The following is a 20,886-nucleotide window of genomic DNA, read 5'->3' as shown; positions in this document are numbered from 1 at the left end:
CCTAATTTTTCTAACTTCTCATGTAATCAACAAACTTACCATCGAGCGGCCTGAGAGCTTGGATTGGTTTTTTGGTTAATACTATAAAACGATTAATGTTTAATTCATTTTTGGACTTTTGGACTGTAAATCTGTTTTTGGAATTTGCTTTATGGTTTTAGCTCATTGGTATTTTTAACGTAAAACTACAAAATTGTACGAATTATCAAATTAGAATTCGATTTTCAAAACTAAAACTTTGAAAATTTTCGCTATTATACTAAATAAATGATTAAGTGATTTTACTGTAAAATAAGTGTTTTCAAACTTGAGATTCTCTAAAAATGCATAAGAGGTTAGCTAAAAGTAGTAACTTCAGATCACACGATTTCCAAAACTAGATTTTAAATTAAGTTTTCAAATGGGAAGCGTAATACCTCAAGATCTGGTCATAACGTCTAAACTGAGTGTGGGGTGTTACAAAACTAGATTTTAAATAAAGTTTTGAATTTTTTGTATTTAATGGTTTGGAAGTGATCCCTTTCTATAGTACTAATCAATAAGTAAAATTTAACTTCTTCATTTGAGTGTTCTACAATAATTAAATTATTTTATTTATTATTTATCTCATATTAATTTAATTAATTAAAAATAAAATAATCATTAAAAATATAATTTCTTTATAAAAGAGTTCTAAAAGGAATTAAATTATTGATTTATCTCTTTATTAATTAAATTAAATAAAAATAAAAATAAAAAGTAAAGACATATGATAAATTCTATTGGTCTAAAATTTCTCACTCTACAAATGCCCCTTAAAACTTGGTTATATACACAACTTTTGTTGAGTGTAAAAAGTGGACAAGACAATTCTAACCTCATTTCACCTCAAAACAACTTCAAATATTGCAAATCTAAGTTTAAACCTCGAAATTGAAAAGTTTCAATCTTCACAAGATCTTTTCCATTTCAAAGTTTGTGCTTTTACACAACCCCAAATTCGCCTTCACTATTGGGATTTGAGAGATAAGCCTTGAAATTGACCCCAACCCAAAAATTAAGCGTAATTATTTGCCATGTTATTTCTCTTGGCAATTGCAGAGTTAGAAGGTTGGTAATGGCCTTAATTCGCTTTAAATTGAATTTTTTTTCATTTAGATTCTTTATAATTTATAAAATTTTAAATTAATAATGGTAAATTTACATTTTGATCCTCCAAAATAATAAAAGTATAATTTAATTCTTTAAAAATTATAAAGATATATATTATTAAAATGATAAAATTATATTTTTATTATCGTAAAAATATATAATTTAATTCCAATCCTCCTTAAATTTTTTTTTGACTACGCCAGTGTCTCTTAATTGAAAAATATATTTTAGCTTTGTTACAGATGGGGATAAAAGTTGTTAGTGTTTTTACTCTATCTAGTGATACTAGTTTCTTTCAGAAACCTTGGAAAATAAAATATTTTGTTGATTTGAATGTGGTTATGCAAATGTCTCCTTCTAAAATAAAAGAAATTATATAGACTTAAAGGTGTAAAAACCCTCAAATTAAAAAAAAACAATTAAGTCCCTACTTTTGTTTTTTCATTTACTTGGGTACTTGAACTTTCACAATGCATCAAAAAGACCTTCAAACGTTTTTAAAAAAATAGTAGTTAAGCTATGATTTTTTTTACACTCAATTGGGTACTTGAACTTTTAGAATGCATAAAAAAGGCACTAAAACTTTTTCAAAAAAAGTAATTAAACCCATGTTTTTTTTTTCACTAAATTGGATACTTAAATCGCCCCTAATTTTTTTCAATTAAAGCCATCATGTGTCACAACCATAGTGTGACATGTGGAAAAAAATGATAAAAAATAAAAATCAATAAAAGTTATAAAAATGATTAAATTTAATAAAAAATATTTAAAAATTAAAAATTAGAAAAAAATTATAAAAAAATTGTAAAATTTTATAAAAATCATAAAAAATTATAAAATATATAGAAATATAGAAAAAATATATAAAATTTTGTAAAATCGTAAGAAAATTATAAAAAAATGTAAAGAAATTTAAAATTTGTAAAGAAATATAAAAAATTATCGTACTAAAAGAAGCATTTTATAATTTTTCTATAACTTTATTGATTTTTATTTTTTATCATTTTTTGTCATATGTCACATTGTGTTGCGACATATGATGACTTCAACTGGAAAAAAAACTGGGGGTCATTCACTTTAATGGTCAACAGTTAAAGTTAATGGTTAAAGGGCCTTTTTGATGCATTTTATAATTTTTTTATGATTTTTATAAAATTTTACAATTTTTTCTAATTTGTAAATATTTTTATTAAAATTTAATAATTTGTATAAGTTTTATTGATTTTTATTTTTTTATATTTTTTTGCCACATGTCACGCCATAGTTGTGACACAAGATGACATTAACTGAAAAAAATGAGGGACAGCTATTCTTTAATGATCAACTGTTAAAGTTAATGGACGAATGACATTTTTTGTTGAATTTTATTTATATTTAAATAAAAATTTTAATTAGGAAGGAGATAAACTTGATTGACAATTTTTTTAGCTTTAAAATAAAAAGGTGGGTGTCTTGGAAAATTTAAATTTAAATTTAGAAGAAAATTAAGAAAAGAAACGAAAAACAAATTAAAAATGAAATTGATAAATTTAAATTTATAAGAAAAATAATCTATTGAATCTTAGTTTGATTAGCATAGGCATTGTTGCTAATGCAGGAGGATGAGTCTGAGTACGCTAAAGTGCATTGTTCTTCTATTTATGGATTGGAGAGGAGTTATGAGTAATTTTAGGCATAGTATAAAAAAATAGTTTATATGAAATTTTTGTCATTACCCTTTAACGTTTTGGCCACTCAGCTTCAAAAAGTTACAAAATGGTCACTAAATTATTCAAAAATTTTCATTTTAAGTTATTGAACTATTCAAAATTTTTTATTTAAGTAACTGGGCTGATAAGTTTCTTTTTTAAAAAAAAATTCGATTAGCAAGCTCTAAACGACAATTTGATGATTGATATAGTGGATTGACACTCATCGACGAGTAGAACATACTTTAGATTCAAGTTAATTTGATGATCAGTGTCGGAGATTGGATAATACAGCTGTTTAGATTTTGGTTTGCAGATTCGTAACTTTCAAATTTGTTTTATGAAAAAAATTGAGCTAGAGAAGAGAAAGGGAATAGGAGTTTTTGATTAATGTAAGTCGTGTGAGCAGAAAAAGCCATGCAACAATGATTTTAACAGTCTAATGACTTAAATGAAACTTTTGGATAATTCAATGACTATTTTGTATCCTTTTAAAGTTAAATAACTAAAACATAAATTTACTAATAATTTAATGATTTGGATGTAATTTTCCATAGTTTTTAATGCATCGGATGTTACCAAAACCGTTTGGAGAGCAATTTTTTTTTTTTTGGATTTGGGGGCTTGCTATTGGTCCAAAATAACGACTTCTTAATCCAAAACAATTGGAGACAAAGCGCAGAGCCAAATGGCACAGCCATTATCACAGATCAGCTGAAAGTGAAAACTATTACTGAAAAGCTCCTAACTGTCGTTCGCCGTCGCGCACAACCTCCTCAACCACCGCAGCTTCCGTCGGCCAATGACTTCGTCTCTAGGCACCACCGCCTCTTCTCGAATCTTAGCATCTTCCTCCCCCGGAGTTCGACTTTCTCTCCATCCCCCCACCTCTTTTTCTCTCCTTTCTTTCTCTTCCTCTTTTAAGCCCTTCGCTTTCTCTCCATCTTCTCATTTCTCTTCCCACCAGGTTAATTCCTCCTTTCACATTTCCTAGTTCTTTCTTTCTTTTTATTTTTTTATTTTTTATATAAATGTTCTTATTCTTTTTAGTTAATTTTGTTTTTTGTTCATAAAATAGAGGAGATCGGCAGTTAATGTGTCGAGTAGCAGAGGATTCGGCACAGTTGCAAGTCCGAAATGTGCAGCTTCGAATCCTGATCAGTTGAAGAGTGCTAGAGAAGATCTCAAGCAACTTCTCAACTCTCAGTTCTGCCATCCTATTCTGGTATTAATGTCTTAATTCTTGTTCTTTCTTTCTTGGGAATAATGTCGCTATGCTCTTTGAGTTTTTAGCATAGAAGAAAGATTTCTCGGTATATTGCGAATAAATGTTTGAATTTAATGAATTTTATTTCATATTTGAAGAAATGAAGTACTTATTAGTAGTTTAGGTAGAGCATTAAGGGTGGTTTCAGTTTAAGCAGCATTAATAATATGTAGAGTGAAAGGATGAAAAGAGAAAGGTGGAGAAGTTAAAAAAAAAAAAAAAGAATTTTGAGTATGTTAGGTAGAAAAGTAAAGCCATGAGCAAGAAAACATGAGGGTGATTATTTTTCACTCTAATACATAGAAACAAATAATTTCAAATTCCAATGCCAAGAGGAGAGAAAAACTGAGAGTCAGTGAGTGTGCATATTTACAAGATCATTTTCTTTTAAAACATGTATATTGTACTTAGTTTTAGCCGAGGATAAACGATGTTTATTTTCATATACTTGAAATTTGATTTTATAAACTTCAGGTTCGCCTAGGATGGCATGATGCTGGTACCTACAACAAGAACATTGAGGAATGGCCACAAAGGGGTGGAGCGAATGGAAGTCTTAGGTTTGAAGTAGAGCTAAAACATGCCGCCAATGCTGGTAACATGTTCTTTGTCTACTTATACAATGTAATTAGTTAGTTGGTAATTGGTAGCACTGTTGTCTCATTATCTTTTGTTTCAGGCCTAGTGAATGCATTGAGTCTTATTCAGCCTATCAAGGACAAGTACTCTGATGTAACTTTTGCTGATTTGTTCCAGTTGGCTAGTGCTACTGCTATTGAGGTCTTACTTGCTGTTACTCTTGAATGTATATCTTTTTGATTGATTTTGTAGTTGTACTAAGAATCGACATGTAATTCAGGAGGCTGGAGGACCCAAAATTCCCATGAAATATGGAAGGGTGGATGTCTCCGGTCCTAATGAGTGTCCTGAGGAGGGCAGGCTACCTGGCAAGTGAACCTTATAATGGTGCATGATTGTTCATGTCAATTTAAATTGTGGGGAGATTCCTAAATTAAGAAATGTAACTGGAAACTTGAGGCATACAATCCATTGGCAAGCTGGGCTGCTAACTGGCTTGAATGATTGGACAATGAATTGAACGTGTCTTGTTTTAGTCCATTTAATTCTGAATTTCTGGGAAGTTTACTGCACTGTTGTGAAGTGGTTATGGTTAACAGATTATTTATCTGTATCTGGAAAAGGAAGAGATATAACTACGTGCTCCCTAATCTGCAGCATATAGCAGCAAATACCTGAAATGACATTATTATAGATTAATAAGAATATGGGGATCCTTAAAATTTTCAGAAGAGTAATACTAGGTTCTTAAAGATAAACAGGCGGACCATGTTTTAGCCGTCATTGTATGACAGTTGTTCACCTAAGAACCTAGAATATTATTAACATAGCTTTATGTTGCCTTACGTTTGCACACTTCGTGCTTCTAGGTTGTTTAGACTTCAGACTATTAGCATAATTTGGGCATTGCTTATGCCTCCTTTTTCCCTCATAGGTACCAATGCATTCGCTTATGCTTATGTCTAGAGACCACTAACCTTATAGCGTTTCTCTGTTGCTTAGATGCTGGACCACCTTCACCTGCTGATCATCTACGAGAGGTTTTCTACCGAATGGGATTAAATGACAAGGTAAACTTCATTGTAAAAATCCTTATTATGATGGAACAATGATCTTAATCATCTGACCTTCTGACATGTAGGAAATTGTTGCATTATCTGGTGCACACACGCTTGGGAGGTCCAGACCAGAACGTAGCGGTTGGGGTAAACCAGAAACCAAATATACGGTATTTAATCTGCCTGTGTTGATATGGATAGGGAAAATCTTTGTCTCAGTAACTTCAGTCGTTTATTTATCATTTCTGATTCTTGATCGAGGCTAGAAATTTTTGGGGGAAATGCTTACCGTTATAGTTTATTGTACTTACCATAGAAAATACAAAGTGCCATTATTTAGCAAATTAATATTCCTAAGAGAAGCAGTCCCCTTATCCTAGATGCATTTGGCTTCAATAGGATAAATACGGGGGACTGCCTCCAAATATTTGATCAAATCTGAACCTTGACTAAGAACTGGCCTGTCAACCTCTTGAAGTTCTTGATGCCAAACCTGCCAATAGATATGATCAGTAACAAACACGAGGTCAATATTTCGTAAGAACAAAACGTATGAGAAAGAAACGCCTCTTCTATCAGATCTAAGTTACTTCTTATGCTATCTTGGTCGTTTTTGATGCTGAATCATATGGTTCTAGAATGGCCGTTCTTTCCTATTTAGATTCCCCTTAAAATTTAACTATCGGACTTTCTAGAGGTGAGCCAGGAGAAAGAAATTTGAACTTACTTTAAAAGCTTATCATGACATTGAATCCTCGAAAGAATGAAAATTCGGTGGCTAAGAGAGTGTTCAAACAAAATGAATTTGGTTCCACTAACTCAGCCTCAGATAGCTATCCATATTTTTTTGAATTTAGTAAGCAAAATGTTTGGGGTTGCATAGTTTGCCAGTCATATCATATGTTAATGTCTTCAAAGATATGCTTCCCTAAGTGGAACAGGAATGGTGGTGGTTCTAGTAGTTACGAGTATACCAATAACTGTGATGAAGGACTTAAATAGGATTTTCCTTCTTGAATAACAGAAAGATGGGCCAGGAACACCAGGAGGACAGTCTTGGACAGTTCAATGGTTGAAGTTTGACAATTCATACTTCAAGGTTTGAACTTGAAATCAGTTTCTCTTCTTGAGTAAGACGAGATTCAAAAGTGTTAAGACTCTCTTGTATCCGTACAGGACATTAAAGCAAAAAGGGATGAAGATTTGCTTGTGTTGCCAACTGATGCTGTTCTTTTTGAAGATCCCTCTTTCAAGGTAAATATACTGAGTTCATTCTTAACGGGTAAGAAATATAATCGTAGGCTTGGCTAAACAGTACACAATTTGCAGGTATATGCTGAGAAATACGCTGAAGATAAAGAGACATTCTTCAAGGATTATGCAGAGGCACATGCCAAACTTAGCAACCTTGGGGCCAAATTTGATCCTCCAGAGGTTTGTTTGTAATGGATAGTTGCGTGTTTAATGTTTATCACTTTCATGAAAAAGAAATAAGTTTAATTAGTAAAAAGTGCTAGGCGTTTGTTACTATTAACCCCACTTTTCCTTCTATCAAAATGGTGTTCTATTTTGACATTTGGGGAATATCTGCATGCACACAGTTGCTTGTTAAACATGCCTCACCCAAGTTTTTAGTGAGTATTAGGTACCAATAAGAAGTTGACTTTTCTCTGAACGGATCATGACATCTTAGAATAAGCAAAAGATAAATGATAGGGTCTTTTCTGTGTGAATTCCAGTGTTATTGAAATATTGTAAGTTGCTCATAGTTATCGTACGTAAAAGGTACAATTTTTTTAGTTTAGCAAGTACCTAAGATTAGTCATTGAGTTAGACTCTAATGTGCAAGATTTTCCTTGAAGATCTGAATGTTGGTTTGTTACAATTGAGATCAGGGTATTGTGTTAGATGATACTCCAGTACAAGCTGCACCGGAGAAGTTTGTAGCTGCCAAGTACTCAACAGGAAAGGTCGTAACCTCAAATGCTTTATTTAATATTGCTCTGTTACTTTTTTCTGTCTTGTAATAAATGAATTGAACGAGTGTTTGGAATTGCAGAGAGAGCTGTCAGATTCCATGAAGCAGAAGATTCGAGCAGAATATGAATCATTTGGGGGAGGCCCAGATAAGCCTCTACCAACCAATTATTTTCTAAACATCATAATTATTATTGGTGTGTTGGCCATTTTGACATCTCTTCTGGGTAATAATTGATTACTTTTAACTTTCCCCATTTTTTGCTCTTTTGATTAGATGTCAAGGTCTTTTTCCTGCCTGGAAAGAGAATCCAACCCAGTAAATTATGTTATGACATGAGTCCTTTTTTGGGACTGTCGTGTTTTGTATTTTATTCTCTGTCCGTTGCTTAAATTAAATATATACACAACACAATATTGTCTTAATCAGGTTTATTTATATTTTTTAAAAGAAAAAATAGACTTGGAAACAGGCTTAAAAAGAAAGTCCTTTTTCTTGTTTATTTAGGTTATGGTTTTGAAAGGCTTTACTTGTCAAATGCTGCAATTTATCAAAGTTATTACCCAATGCTCATCTATTTTCTTGTGTTGGTGAGGATAAAATTTGAGATGAGCTGTTTAATCTTTAAAATCAAGATAAGATGCATTGTATCTCAATTCTCAAATCAATATAGTCACCTATAAAATTTAAATTTAAAATGCTCAGAGATGTATATATATATATATAGCTTCCACTAAGATTCCATAGGTTGAAATTCGGTTTTTCCTTTTATATAACAAATTAAATAATTTATTATAAATTTATAACATCTTCTACTTTAATTATGAATTTGTAACCAAATCAACAATATTATCGGTCTGCTCTACCCCTTTTCTTTCTCTATAACCTTCTTCATCAAACTTGCATGTCATTTCATCTGAAAGAAAATGATTGCAATATAAATTTGTTTAAAAATGTTTCCACAAAAATATTAAATTCGAAAAATAGACTTAGATGAAAAAAATTAGACTTTATTAAAATATGAGTCGAATTTGAGCTCAAATATTTATAGCCCAACCTAGCCCGACCTAGTTCGATATGACTTGTTTTTAAGTTTATAATATTTTATATTATGTAAACTATAACACATTAAAATAATAAACATATACTATATATATGATACAACTCTAATATAAATATTAAAATAATGTTCAGATGAGTGTATAAAAAAATCAATAAATATAAAATATAAAATTATTAAATATTAAAATAAAATAATATGAGTGGGCTAAAATGGGCTTAGATTAATCTTTTGCAAATATGGATGAATTTTGACAAAATTTTAAACTCATATTTTGAACCGACCAGACTTAAACAAATACAAAATATGTTAATATCATATTTAAACTCAACCCAAATCTATCTTGATTCTATTCACCAACACCTTAATATTAAGCCACTCATTTACTTTTTTAAGGTCCAATTACAATATATCTATCTAGTTCTGTCACATCATTTAGGTTTCTCCGTTGCCTTGGGTAGAGGTAAATGGCCCCTAATATGGGCCATTAATTAAAATAATATCTCGAGTTTTGCAATGATAATTTGGTATATCTAACACACCATTACTTAAAATATGTCTATGATTAATTAATTTTGAGTTTGAAGAATAATCGAAGGGATACCCAATTAAAAAAAATGATATCAAAACACATGTTAAGTAATTGTACTAAACTTGTTTTTGTTTATCTTTTAGTTTTTTTTAATAATTCAAACACATTTAAGTAATTATCGTTTTATAAGATCATAATGAAAATATAATATTTGATATTAATTCACAACGAATATGTTATTTAGATTTTTTATAAGGTATGATTAGTTTTTAAGATCACTTTTAATTCTAGATATTTTACTAGTTAATTCTAATAAAGCCCTGAATGATATATATATATATATATTTTGAAACAATACTCTTAATAACATGACATGAAGATTCATTATTAACTTGAATTTGATTGAAGTTTCATATATCGAAACTAGTATCAAACTAAACGAAGGAAAATCGATTAAAGGGTTGTAGTACAAATATTAGTGAGATGGATTGAATTAATATCCATGCATTTTTGTATTTTATAATGTATTCAAAAATAGAAATTAAAAAAATATATATCATAATAATATGTAAGATGCAAAATATTTATAATAGATATAATTTATAAATAAATTGAATATGATATTAAACATAAAAATAAATTAAACAAAAAAGATTTTTTTTTCATAATTTTATATGCAAAGATATAACACCTCAATTTCATATTAATAATTCATAGTAATTATGAATAATTAACAAAGAGTATTATGTTGCTTGAGTTTTTTTGAAAAAAATCATTATAAGTCATGTAAAAACAAAGTTAGAAGCGATCAATTAGGAAAAGTTGAGTAAAACTATTGAATTAGTCACTTAATTATTAGCGTGTTTTTATTTTTAATTAATTATTAGTGTGTTTAGGGGTGAAGCCAGAAAATTCTTTTAAGGGAGCCGAAATGAAATTTAATTTTTAATAGTTTATATCTTTATAATTTTTAAAGGATTAAATTAAATTTTCATAATTTTATAGCGGGCCAAAGTGCAACTTTTCTTTACTAATTTAAAATTTTAAAATTTTCTAAAGGGCCAAAACAATAATTTTCCATTTTAAGGGGGTCGGGGCCCCTGCTAGCCCCCCTGGATTCGTCTCTGAGCATGTTTCTATTTTTAATTGAATCACTAACGTTTTAGATCATTTCTATTCGGGTCACCCATGTTTTAGATCATTTCTATTTTGGTCACTCTCTGTTAGATGATTAACGGAAGTGATGATGTGGTCTTTTTTCTAATTAATATAAAAACAAATTTAGTGCTCAATATTTACACATTCTATCAATTCCTCAAACACATATAATTAAATATAAACTATATATTATGAAAAAGTACAAAGTACAAAGTACAAAATACAATATAATATATATTTATATAAATAATATTATGTGTTTATAAGACTCAAATATGCATTTACCCCCCCCCCACGAAGTTGACATTTTCTCCTAAGTTGGTATTCAAAATTTCATTTTGTCAAGAGTTTTGGTACTTTTTTGCTACTGTATATACTTAGTTTTTGCTACTAACATTTTATCTCTTCTTTGAGATAAATAATATTATATTTCAAGAAATTATGCTACCAAGCGTGGAACAACTAGCATTGTTGTTTCACTTCATATCTCTTTCAAAGTAACAACTCTTGTTTAGAATAGCTATCATGTTCAGAATAATTGTTCAAGAATAGCTATGTTCAGAATAGTGCTTTAGTTAGAATAGTTGTCAATCCAGTGTAGTTGTTATTTGAGAACAACTTCTGTTGAGAACAACTAAAGTTTGGAATAGCTCTTGTTTAGAATACTAGTGTTTCTGAAATAATTATGTTTAGAACAACCGTTGTTTGAAACAACTTATATTTAAAACAAAAGTATTTTTCTGGAAGAGCCATTATTTAGAACAAACTCTATCAAGAAAAGCATCACTACAAAACAACTCTTGTTCAAAAAAACCTCTACATTGAGAACAACAATGTTGAAAATAACTCAGGTTTGAAACAAGTCAAAAATAACCATTATTTAGAAACAACTTTCATCAAGAACAACCATTGTCTTATGGTTTAAGAGATGTTCCATGAAAGATGTTTCACATTGTACCGCTTTACCAAAGTAAAACAAACGAAAATAGCCTTAGAATATGACAGGGTTCTTAAGTTGTCTTCACTCTTAGGATGTTTTAAAGAGCTTAACTTGGGGGATCAGATATGTAGATAGTTAAGAGGTTTCCTCTTGACCTTTTTCGTTCCCTTCGAAAGAAAAAAATGAAAGGTAGTTAGGTGTGAAGTTAAGCTGCTTCACACAGATGATGGTGGAGTGTTCTCTCCTTTGACTTCAATCTAAAACGACATGACATTCCTCGTAGATTGTCTTGTCCACGTTCATCAGAGCAGAATGGTCTTGTAGGAGGGAGACATAAGCAAATTGTAGAAGTTAACCTTTCCCTCTTGGGAAAGCAATTATGCCTTTTAGGTTTTGGAATGATGCCTTCACTAGTGTCATTTTCCTTATAGACAAGTTACGTACTAAGGTTTTTACAAGTAAATCTCTTTATGAGAAACTTTTTCATGTTAAACCTAATTATGTTTTCTAAGAAACTTTGGTTTTTTTGTCTTATCCCCACCTTAGACCTTATAACTCTCATAAACTGTAATTTAAATCTTTTCCTTGTTTGTTTCTTAGCTACTCTCCCTCTCATAAATGTTATAAGTATCTTGATATTAGTGGTCAAGTTTATATTTTTAGACTTATCCAATTTAATGAAACTGTGTTCCCTTACAGCATTTTGTTTACCTAGCCCCATCCCATCTCATTCATCAAACATGTCAAATCAGTGTCTATTAGAAAGCTTGTTTAGTTCCTTATGTCTTTTCTTGCAGTCACACCAGGCTGACATCTCACTTTTCTTCCTCAGCTTCACCCACTCTTTTTTCCACTTCTTTCTTAACCTCTCCTATTACATTATCATCATCAAGTCTTCCTTCACCCACTTTAGCTACCCCTGATGCCCTTTTCTTCTCCTCAACTAATACTACTATTCCTTTTTCCATCTTAGCTGAAGTTATTCCTCTGTCCTCATCCTTACCAGTACCACCACTCACTACCTTTAACTCCCATTCCATGATTACCAGAAGTAAAAGTGGCATATTTAAACCTAAGGCATATATTGTTCAATCAGCTAATCTTTTAGAGGTTGGACCAACTGATATTCATAAAGCTATGCAACATCCAATCTGATAAGAAGTTGTGCATTAAGAACTTGAGGCTTTGACTAAAACTGGGACTTGGTCTTTGGAAGTTTTACCAATAGCCAAGAAAGCAATGAGGTGCAAGTGGTAGTTTAAAGACATCTAGATGGGTCAGTTTCCAGGTACAAGGCTCGACTGGTTGCAAAGGGATGCTCATAACAGGTGGGCTATGATTTTTATGAAACGTTTAGTCATGCGGTGCGAGCAACAACAATTTGAAAAATATTAGTTGTTGCAATCATAAATAGTTGGTCACTTGGGCAAGTAGATGTCAATAATTCATTTCTCAATAGTATATTGACTGAAGCACTTTATATGGTGTAGCCTCCCGGATTTGAATTTTTTTGAGGATAAACCCGATTGAGCAATGAATAAGTAAAATAATGAAGAAATTAAAAAGATAAAACACAAATATTTAAGTGAAAAAATCCCTCTGAAAAGGATAAAAAAATCACATGCAAAAGGATATTTCACTATAATAAAGGAGAGCGCAAGAGATGGAGATAAAACTAAACCCTTAAACCCAAAAATAATAACCCTAAAAACGTAAACACAAAATTCTAAAAAAACTGTAAAAGCTAATATCTAAATGTGTTATGGGTTATGTTTCTAAGATGAAAATTGGTCTATATATAAGCTAAATTCGTAGGTCAAATAATATTAAAATAACCTACATTAATTAGAGTTCGATTGGAAAAATAATCAGAATTTGATTGGAAGAAGAAAATTGAAAAAATTGCATAACACGTTGCCTCATCGTGACGTGGCTACTACCTTATTAGGACGCCCATCATCACGTCGTCGGAACGAGGCGTCTCTTCTTGTCAAGATGTTGGTGGTCGTGTCGTCAAGACAATAGCTCTTCCTTATCAGGATGTCAACTTTGTTTCGACCAAAAAATACGAGGCATACTCTAAAAAGTTGAAGATCCTTTTGGTTAGGAACTTGTTGTAAGCCTTAGAAATCTTTATATGATTTTAAGCAAGCGCCTAGGGCCTAGTTTAACAAACTAAAATGGCTTTTTATTTCACAATTTCAATTTCAAGCATCTATTGCTTATCCATATTTGTTTATCAAGGTTACAACTTAGTCAAAACTTTTTGTCATGATGTATGTGGATGATATAATTATCACAGGGGACTCAGATCTTGATATTGTTCTTTTCACTTAGAAGTTTCATCAAGAGTTCTCGTTGAAAGATTTAGGGCAATTTAATTTTTTTCTTGGAGTGGAAGTTCAACATCTGCCAATAGGTGTTTTCTTGAGTCAAAGAAAGTATACCACAGAGTTGTTAACTAAGGCCTTTAAGTTGGAAGCTCAATCTATTCCTACATCTATGGTTAGTTGCCTAAGTTAATTCCTTTAAGGAAACATTTTGTTGAAGGTTGTCATCAATAATAGAAGTATTATGGGAGCCTTGCAATATGTTTTCCTTACTAGACTAGATATTGTATGCAGTGTGAATAAGGTGAGCCAATACATAAGCTCACATTTTGATACTATCTGGAAGGCAATCAAAAGAATTCTGAGGTACTTATGTGGCATATTGGACTATATGGTTTTTTGTAAAGGGACCAAGTCTTAGTTAATTTGTTATGCTGATGCAAATTGGGTAGCCTGTGTGGAAGATTGCAGGTTTACATCAGGTTTTTGCATCTATTTAGGAGGCAATCTTATGGCTTGGAGATCTAAAAAGCATATTGTAGTTTCCATGTCCACTTTAGAGGCAGAGTACAGGAGTCTTGCTAATGTAGTCTTTGAAGGAATTCCACTAATGGCAAGTCACTTGTTTGGTGTGACAACACTTGAGTAGTTTGCACGGCAGCTAATCCGACTCATCATGCTCGAATTAAGCATGTTGAGTTAGATATTCACTTTGTCAACTTGAAGTTAATTTTGTTCCTTAAGAAGATCAAGTGGTTGATATTTTAACCAGACTAGTCACTTCAAGGTGTTTTTAGATGTTAAGGTATTAGTTGGATGTTCGCTAGCTAGGATCTTGTTGTATTTTCTCTCTTTAAGAAGGAGAAAACTAGGAGAATATTAGACTATAAAGTCAAAACTGTTGAATTCGATTACATTCAGTTAGTTAATGTCAGTTAATTCAATTACTCTTTCTGTTATCATTAGTAACAATTGGTGTATAAATATGCATTATGCAAAGAGTTGTAATCAGATGAGTTGGTTATCAAGAATCAAACTATACTCAATTTTCATTTTCTTTGTTTCTCTGTTCTCATTTGCTTAGTTGCTTCTCTAAGTCATGTGATCTTCTAACAATGAGAATGTTGATTCTTACTAAGTAGCCTAAAAGAATCGTGGAAACATTAGAACTCGAGTGTGGAGAAAGGAGCTTTCCCATCAAAGTCTCAAAAATTTCAGGTATTTGAGTTGGAATCAAGTCCTATAAATAAATGTAACTAAAAACGAATACCTTAAAAGTAAAGCCTCTTAATTTTGATATTAGCAATAACCAAGTAAGTGCACAAAACCCCAAAGTATAAGAAAATGGAGTGTCATTGATCTTAAACTCTAAATTAATTTATACCCTTTTTCATATCGCAACCGCTAAACCTTTTATTTTAGGTCGCCGGCTCTCCGTATCTTCGGAAGATAATGCCTTTCTTTTGCTAAAATTATTGTTCATACTCGTACTATTATTACCTTTGTCGATGTTGCTATCGTTGTTGACGACCTTGTCATTGTTATTATCACTATTGTCGTCGGTGTTGTTGTCATCATCATCTTTGTCAATGTTTGTGCAAGAAATATGAAGGGATTTGAGAAGGTAAACTTGAATTTTCTCTAGGTCTGATAATTGAAGAGGCTTTAACATGAATTCTTCAGCTCCTCCTTCCAGGCACCTGCTACCATTTGTCGTTTTAATTAATATCAATTAATTATTTAAATAATTAATTGTATATAAATAAATAAAATGTACATGCTAATTCTAGAAGGAACATTCTCTGATGACATGACCACGACTGGTACATCTTTCCATGAAGATCCCTGCAGATGTAAGCAAAATCCAATGAAACTATTATAATATTTGAAAATATAAATAATGGTTACTGATCTACTAAATTAATCTTAAACTTCAGTCCTCCAACCAAATGGGAATTGTTTGTTAAAATCATATATGGCCCTTCAAACATTTTGGGGGCATTTGTTTTTTTTTTCCATATATCAAAGCTACAAATTTCTCCCAAATTTGCTCTTCATTAAAAAATATAAAAATAGTTTTCGTTATGATTCGGTCCATGAATAAATTTAATTATATATTATTTTTTCAATATTTAAAATAAATAAAAATATTATTTCATATATATAATATTAACCGATATAATACTAATTAAGCTTATATTTATAAAATACATATTATTAGTATATTGTTATTATACATAAAAAAGTTTAAATGATATTAATAATAGTCTATAGTGTTCATAAACAATGCCTTAATAATATCATTCTATGAAAATTAATTCAATTAAAATATTTAAAAAAAATAAAAATAAATAGTAATAGTAGTGAAGATGAGTGAATAGTTGGATAGATTTCAATGCATGTGAGGCAATAGTATTTTTTCTTTCTTGAATTAGCCTCCTTGGTTTAGTGAATGAGAGGGGTGGTGCACTGCGGTGTATTTAGCTTCTTTTTTTTTATCTCATGCTATAATATCGTTATAATATCTAATCCTATACACACTACCCATCCAAATCCAAACTTACTGATCCAAGAATTCATATAATTTATGCACATTATAAATTAAATCCAAAGAGTTTAAGAAGGATTGGTTGACCTTAACACGTTTGAGTAAATCATAGCCGCTCATTCCGGGCATACAAAAGTCTGTCATGATTAAGTTGACTTTAAGTCCCTACATTTGATCAGAAAAGTATTAATCATGTAAATAAACAAACATTGTAAACTCAAAAATTCCAGGGGTGAAATTATATTAGATAGAATAGAATGATGAAATTAAATTGGACCAACAGAGATTTATAATATGCATTTAGCTTTTAGTCCTACTGGGAAAAATTTTATGTGAAAAGTAACATAAATAATATCTCTAGAGGGACTTAATTTCATGTAAATGCACATTATAAAAGCTATAATGGTCAGAGTTTATTTTTCCTTTTCCATTCACATTCCTAAACATGTAAATGTGTAAATAGAATATAAATATTTATATAAGTCCTTCAATGCAAATTGGTTTCTAAGAAGGAAGAGAGTAGAATTTAAATGTACCATAAGCAATAGTGTGTCTGATAAAGTGAAAAGATTCTTAAAAATAAAAATAAAAGAATTTGATAAGAGAAAAAGTTTAATTTTTTTATTTTTTAAAAAATGATCCTTTTTCACCCTTGCATATAGAAAAAAAAAATCTCTTATTTCAAAATTTATGTATATATATATATATATATATTTTTTGGTGCCCACCCATCCAAGCAAAACCTTATCGTTGAAAGCTTACGTTTTGAATAAGGTGAATGAGAGGTCATTGTTATATACAAACACAAAATCTTTTATCATCAAACCAAATTAATGGATTGAATATTGCTTATGGTATAATATTGAAGAACATACCTCTCGTTGCGAAGATTGGGAACAAGAAGATGAGTTAGAAGAAGATGAGGAAGAAGAAGAAGAAGAAGAAGAAGAAGAAGAAGAAGAAGAAGCTGTTGAGTCAGAATCCAGATTATTCAACAGACCAAGATATTCCAAAGCTTTATCCCCAGAGTCCACACAGGTCACTGCAATTACATATCCATATAGAAACAATCAACAATCATTCAGAACCAAACACTGGTTACATACATATTATACTATATACTCACCTTGGTATGAAGATACTTTGAGGAGTTTCTCCAATAACTTCCTGTCTATAACACTGTCATCAACTGCCAATACATGAAAATGATGTCCTTGTTCTTGTTGTCCCTCCTGCGCCTGCATTTCTGGTTCTTGTTTATGCTGCTGTTGGGTTCTGTCTTGAATAATATTGTCTGATGATTTCATCAACTCCATAGATAAGAAACCTGTTTAGTTTGTTGGACTGTTTTGTTTCTATGGTGGGTGTCCTTGCAGGCCTTTTTATACACCTAACTGCTATGAAGAGAAAGAAAGAAGGAAAGGAAAGAGAATTGATATGCTTTTGATGGAGCATGAATGAAGAGAGTGTGTGAGAGAGAGAGAAGGAAAAAAAAAGGGTGTTTCCCATAGGTTTTTATGAAGTAGGTGAGAAGGGGCAACTGTATTTTGCAGCAAATAGAAAAGAAAAGAGAAAAGAAAAGAAAGGAAAGGAAAAGACCAAAGAGTGAAATTTCAAGCTATGAGAAAAAAAAAAGGGAAATGCTTTATTTGCAAATTCGTCCCTAAAATATTCCTTGATTCTTTCCTAGGTACTTAAAAAATATATTTTTTGAATTAATACTCATTTTGTCTCAATTTATCTAAAAAATTTAATAAAAAAATCTATGACATGGGTAGGCAGATATTGACACATTCTTTTTTGTTAAACTCGATAAAATTATAATTTTGAAATTTCAAACAATGTGACCCATCCTTAACCTTAATATTTTGAACCTTGAAGATCAAGTTTGAAGACAACTCGTATTTTGAAAGGGTCTAATATTTTTTTTCCAAACTCTCCCAAATTTCGGGCAGATAACTTTACCCATGAATATGTCTATTTTAGTACCACTTCTGGTAAAACAAATCTTTAAGTGTATAGGTAAGAATTGAGTAATAATTTAGGGGCCAATTTGATTATAAAACCAAAAGAAAAGGGAAAAGAAAAAAATTGTGATCTCTCACTAGATTCTCTACAACATGTGCTGGTACAACCACTTATCTCTTTCTTTTCTCTCTGTCTTTTTCTCTTCTTTTTTTCTTTTCTTTTATTTGCTTTGGATTTTGTTTGATTGCTAAGGAAAATCCAGTGCCAGATTTTGTTGCCATTTAGTCATCATAGTGTAAGCAAGGTTTTTGATTTTTGGGGTTTGATTTTGATGGCTTTGATTTTCTTTTTCAAAATAAAGAATGGTTAACTAATAAAACTACTATTAGTTTTAATTAAGAGGTTTAAATATTACTGTCTTTGGTCTTTTTGGTTAGGGTTTTGTAATATAAAATATATATTAAATCAATGTCATATCAATGTTGCTTTGCATGCTTAAGACTTGGTGGGATCAATTTGTTCCAACTAACAGATTGTGAGATTGTGACCCATCATTTTTTTTCCCTCTTTTCTCTCACATTTCTATATATTTTTTTAAAGTTAACAAAGGTGAATAATTAAGATTTAGGTTTTGGTATTAATTTTTTACAAATTAAATTATAAGTTTATTATAATTTTTTATTAGTATATTTAGATATATGTTATTTTAATAATTTGTGTGTTAAAAAAATTATTTAGAATAAATGAAATAAATTCTAAAGATTTATAGCACTCAATTAATTAAATGATGTCATTAAGAGCGTAAATAAAGAGTATGCAGTGCTTTGGCCCTCCTAAGAATTAGTAAATATATTTTTTAATCTCTTTAAAATTTATGAATTTTAAATTAGTATAATAATGAAAATATATATTTTAATCCCTTAAAATAATTATGATATATCTCTGACTCGTAAATTAAATTTTTAATTTCACACTTATCCTCAAAAATTGATCCATGAAGCAAAATATAACATAGGTTGACACAACACTTCTACCACTATGACACTAAATTATATTGTTGGCAACAAAAGTATTACTAATACTAGTAATTATCCATGAAAATTATTGATTTCCTTTTGCATCCTTCTTTTATTTCATTTTTAGAGAAAATGTATTTTTTCATTTTTTTTACAAAATTTTATGTTTTAAAACATTTTCCTTGTCACTTCTTTTTAAATGATTAATTTTGGTGCTTTAATTTTTATTTTTTGAAAAATAAATGAGGATGGGTGACACCAAATATCTATGCCACATGAACATCTTAATGAGATGTTGAATGATGAAGTGCCATAATAATATTATTCTATTTACCACATGTCATCACATCACTACATTAATTAAGGGTGTTAATCTCATGAATTTGATCATCAAAACAAAATGATAATACATGCTTTAAAAGAAGATATCATATTGAATTTTATATAAAGTATTAAGGTCAAATATGATAAACCTCCCTCTCTCCCCACCACCCCCCCCCAAAATAATAATAATAATAAAAGAGAGTAAATTGTAAAATCTTTAGGTATTCTTTCATTGTCAAAAAGTCCTAAACTTGGTTAAAGAGCCCACGAGGGACCAACAAATTATTGGCCTAAATTGGCAATTTAAACCAAGTTTTGACAATAATTGTGAATCTTGAGGTTCAATAATCGAGTTCAAAATTGCAAGAAAAAGCAACCTTTGGCTTAATCCTCTATAAGATTAACCTTTATGGTGAAATGATAACCACAATAACCTGTTTCAATAACAATAATAAAAATTAAATAAACTTTGCCATATATGCCATTGCTTAGCTAATTAACAAAAAGAAAAATCCCATTCAAAATTTTTTATTGTTATTATTAAATATCGAGGGAAGAAGTTGTTGACATAAATTTTTTAAAATAATTTGGTATATCTATTCTTTTTTATATTATATCTAAAACAACCCGTAAATAAGATGATAATGTGATTCAATACGCTTGAATTCATATTTTCTTACATTGACAATAACATCAATATCAATCGAGATAATAAAAAGTAGCCCAAGCTAGAGCCTTTTGTTTATTTGCATAAACAAGAGAAACATAATAATAAAAGATTTGAAAATTGAAACATTGTAAATGGAAATAAAAATAAAAGGAAAAAAGGGACCACAAATTAAAAAGAAAAGAAAGAAAGAAAGAATGTCTAAAGGGTAAAGGGAAGATGAAATAAATAAAAAGGGTCCCGCTAAACAAATACTTAAGTTAGTATGAAATCTTCGATGTGGGACCCTATAAAAATACGATCTCTTTCATGGGCCCACTTTTTGGTACTGTCCTAAAATCTACTCCTTTCTTCTGATGCCTTGGATAATTTCTTTTACCACTTTTTAAGGAATTCCATCTCAATTTAAATTACGGGAATTTTATTTTTTATTTACAAGTTTAATTTAATTATCAAATATTCGAAGCTTTCAATTAAAAATTATTTTTACTTTTTTTTTTGTAAAAATATGACTCAAAAAATTACAAAAAAAATGATAGCTTATGAAAACTTTTTATTAATTGCTAATATAAGTTTCAATTTTTATCTAAATTCTTTTATATTTGTAAATAATTAATTATTTTATACAGTAAATAATTAGTT

At 30.1% G+C, this 20,886-nt stretch overlaps 2 protein-coding genes across 2 annotated transcripts; one reads left to right on the top strand and one right to left on the bottom strand.

Annotated features, from left to right (window-relative positions):
- Window positions 1-3,406: 3,406 nt before the first annotated feature.
- Window positions 3,407-8,122, top strand: LOC107962527 (probable L-ascorbate peroxidase 6, chloroplastic/mitochondrial). Its single transcript, XM_016898945.2, has 12 exons — window positions 3,407-3,786; window positions 3,898-4,044; window positions 4,561-4,681; window positions 4,766-4,866; window positions 4,946-5,033; window positions 5,668-5,735; window positions 5,807-5,893; window positions 6,748-6,822; window positions 6,900-6,977; window positions 7,053-7,157; window positions 7,619-7,693; window positions 7,783-8,122. The coding sequence occupies exons 1-12, from the start codon at window positions 3,622-3,624 to the stop codon at window positions 7,936-7,938; spliced, it is 1,266 nt and encodes a 421-aa protein (XP_016754434.1). The 5' UTR covers window positions 3,407-3,621; the 3' UTR covers window positions 7,939-8,122.
- A 6,870-nt stretch (window positions 8,123-14,992) lies between these two features.
- LOC107962529 (two-component response regulator ORR9) lies at window positions 14,993-17,856 on the bottom strand. Its single transcript, XM_016898946.2, has 5 exons — window positions 17,396-17,856; window positions 17,145-17,311; window positions 16,357-16,434; window positions 15,499-15,566; window positions 14,993-15,421 (listed from the first exon to the last, which is right to left on the bottom strand). The coding sequence occupies exons 1-5, from the start codon at window positions 17,583-17,585 to the stop codon at window positions 15,112-15,114; spliced, it is 813 nt and encodes a 270-aa protein (XP_016754435.1). The 5' UTR covers window positions 17,586-17,856; the 3' UTR covers window positions 14,993-15,111.
- Between the last annotated feature and the right edge of the window lie 3,030 nt (window positions 17,857-20,886).

Source organism: Gossypium hirsutum, chromosome A06 (genome assembly GCF_007990345.1).
Source record: "Gossypium hirsutum isolate 1008001.06 chromosome A06, Gossypium_hirsutum_v2.1, whole genome shotgun sequence".
Classification (NCBI taxonomy): Eukaryota; Viridiplantae; Streptophyta; class Magnoliopsida; order Malvales; family Malvaceae; genus Gossypium; species Gossypium hirsutum.
The sequence above is the reverse complement of the archived record's forward strand: the minus strand, read 5'-3'. Positions and strand labels throughout refer to the sequence as shown.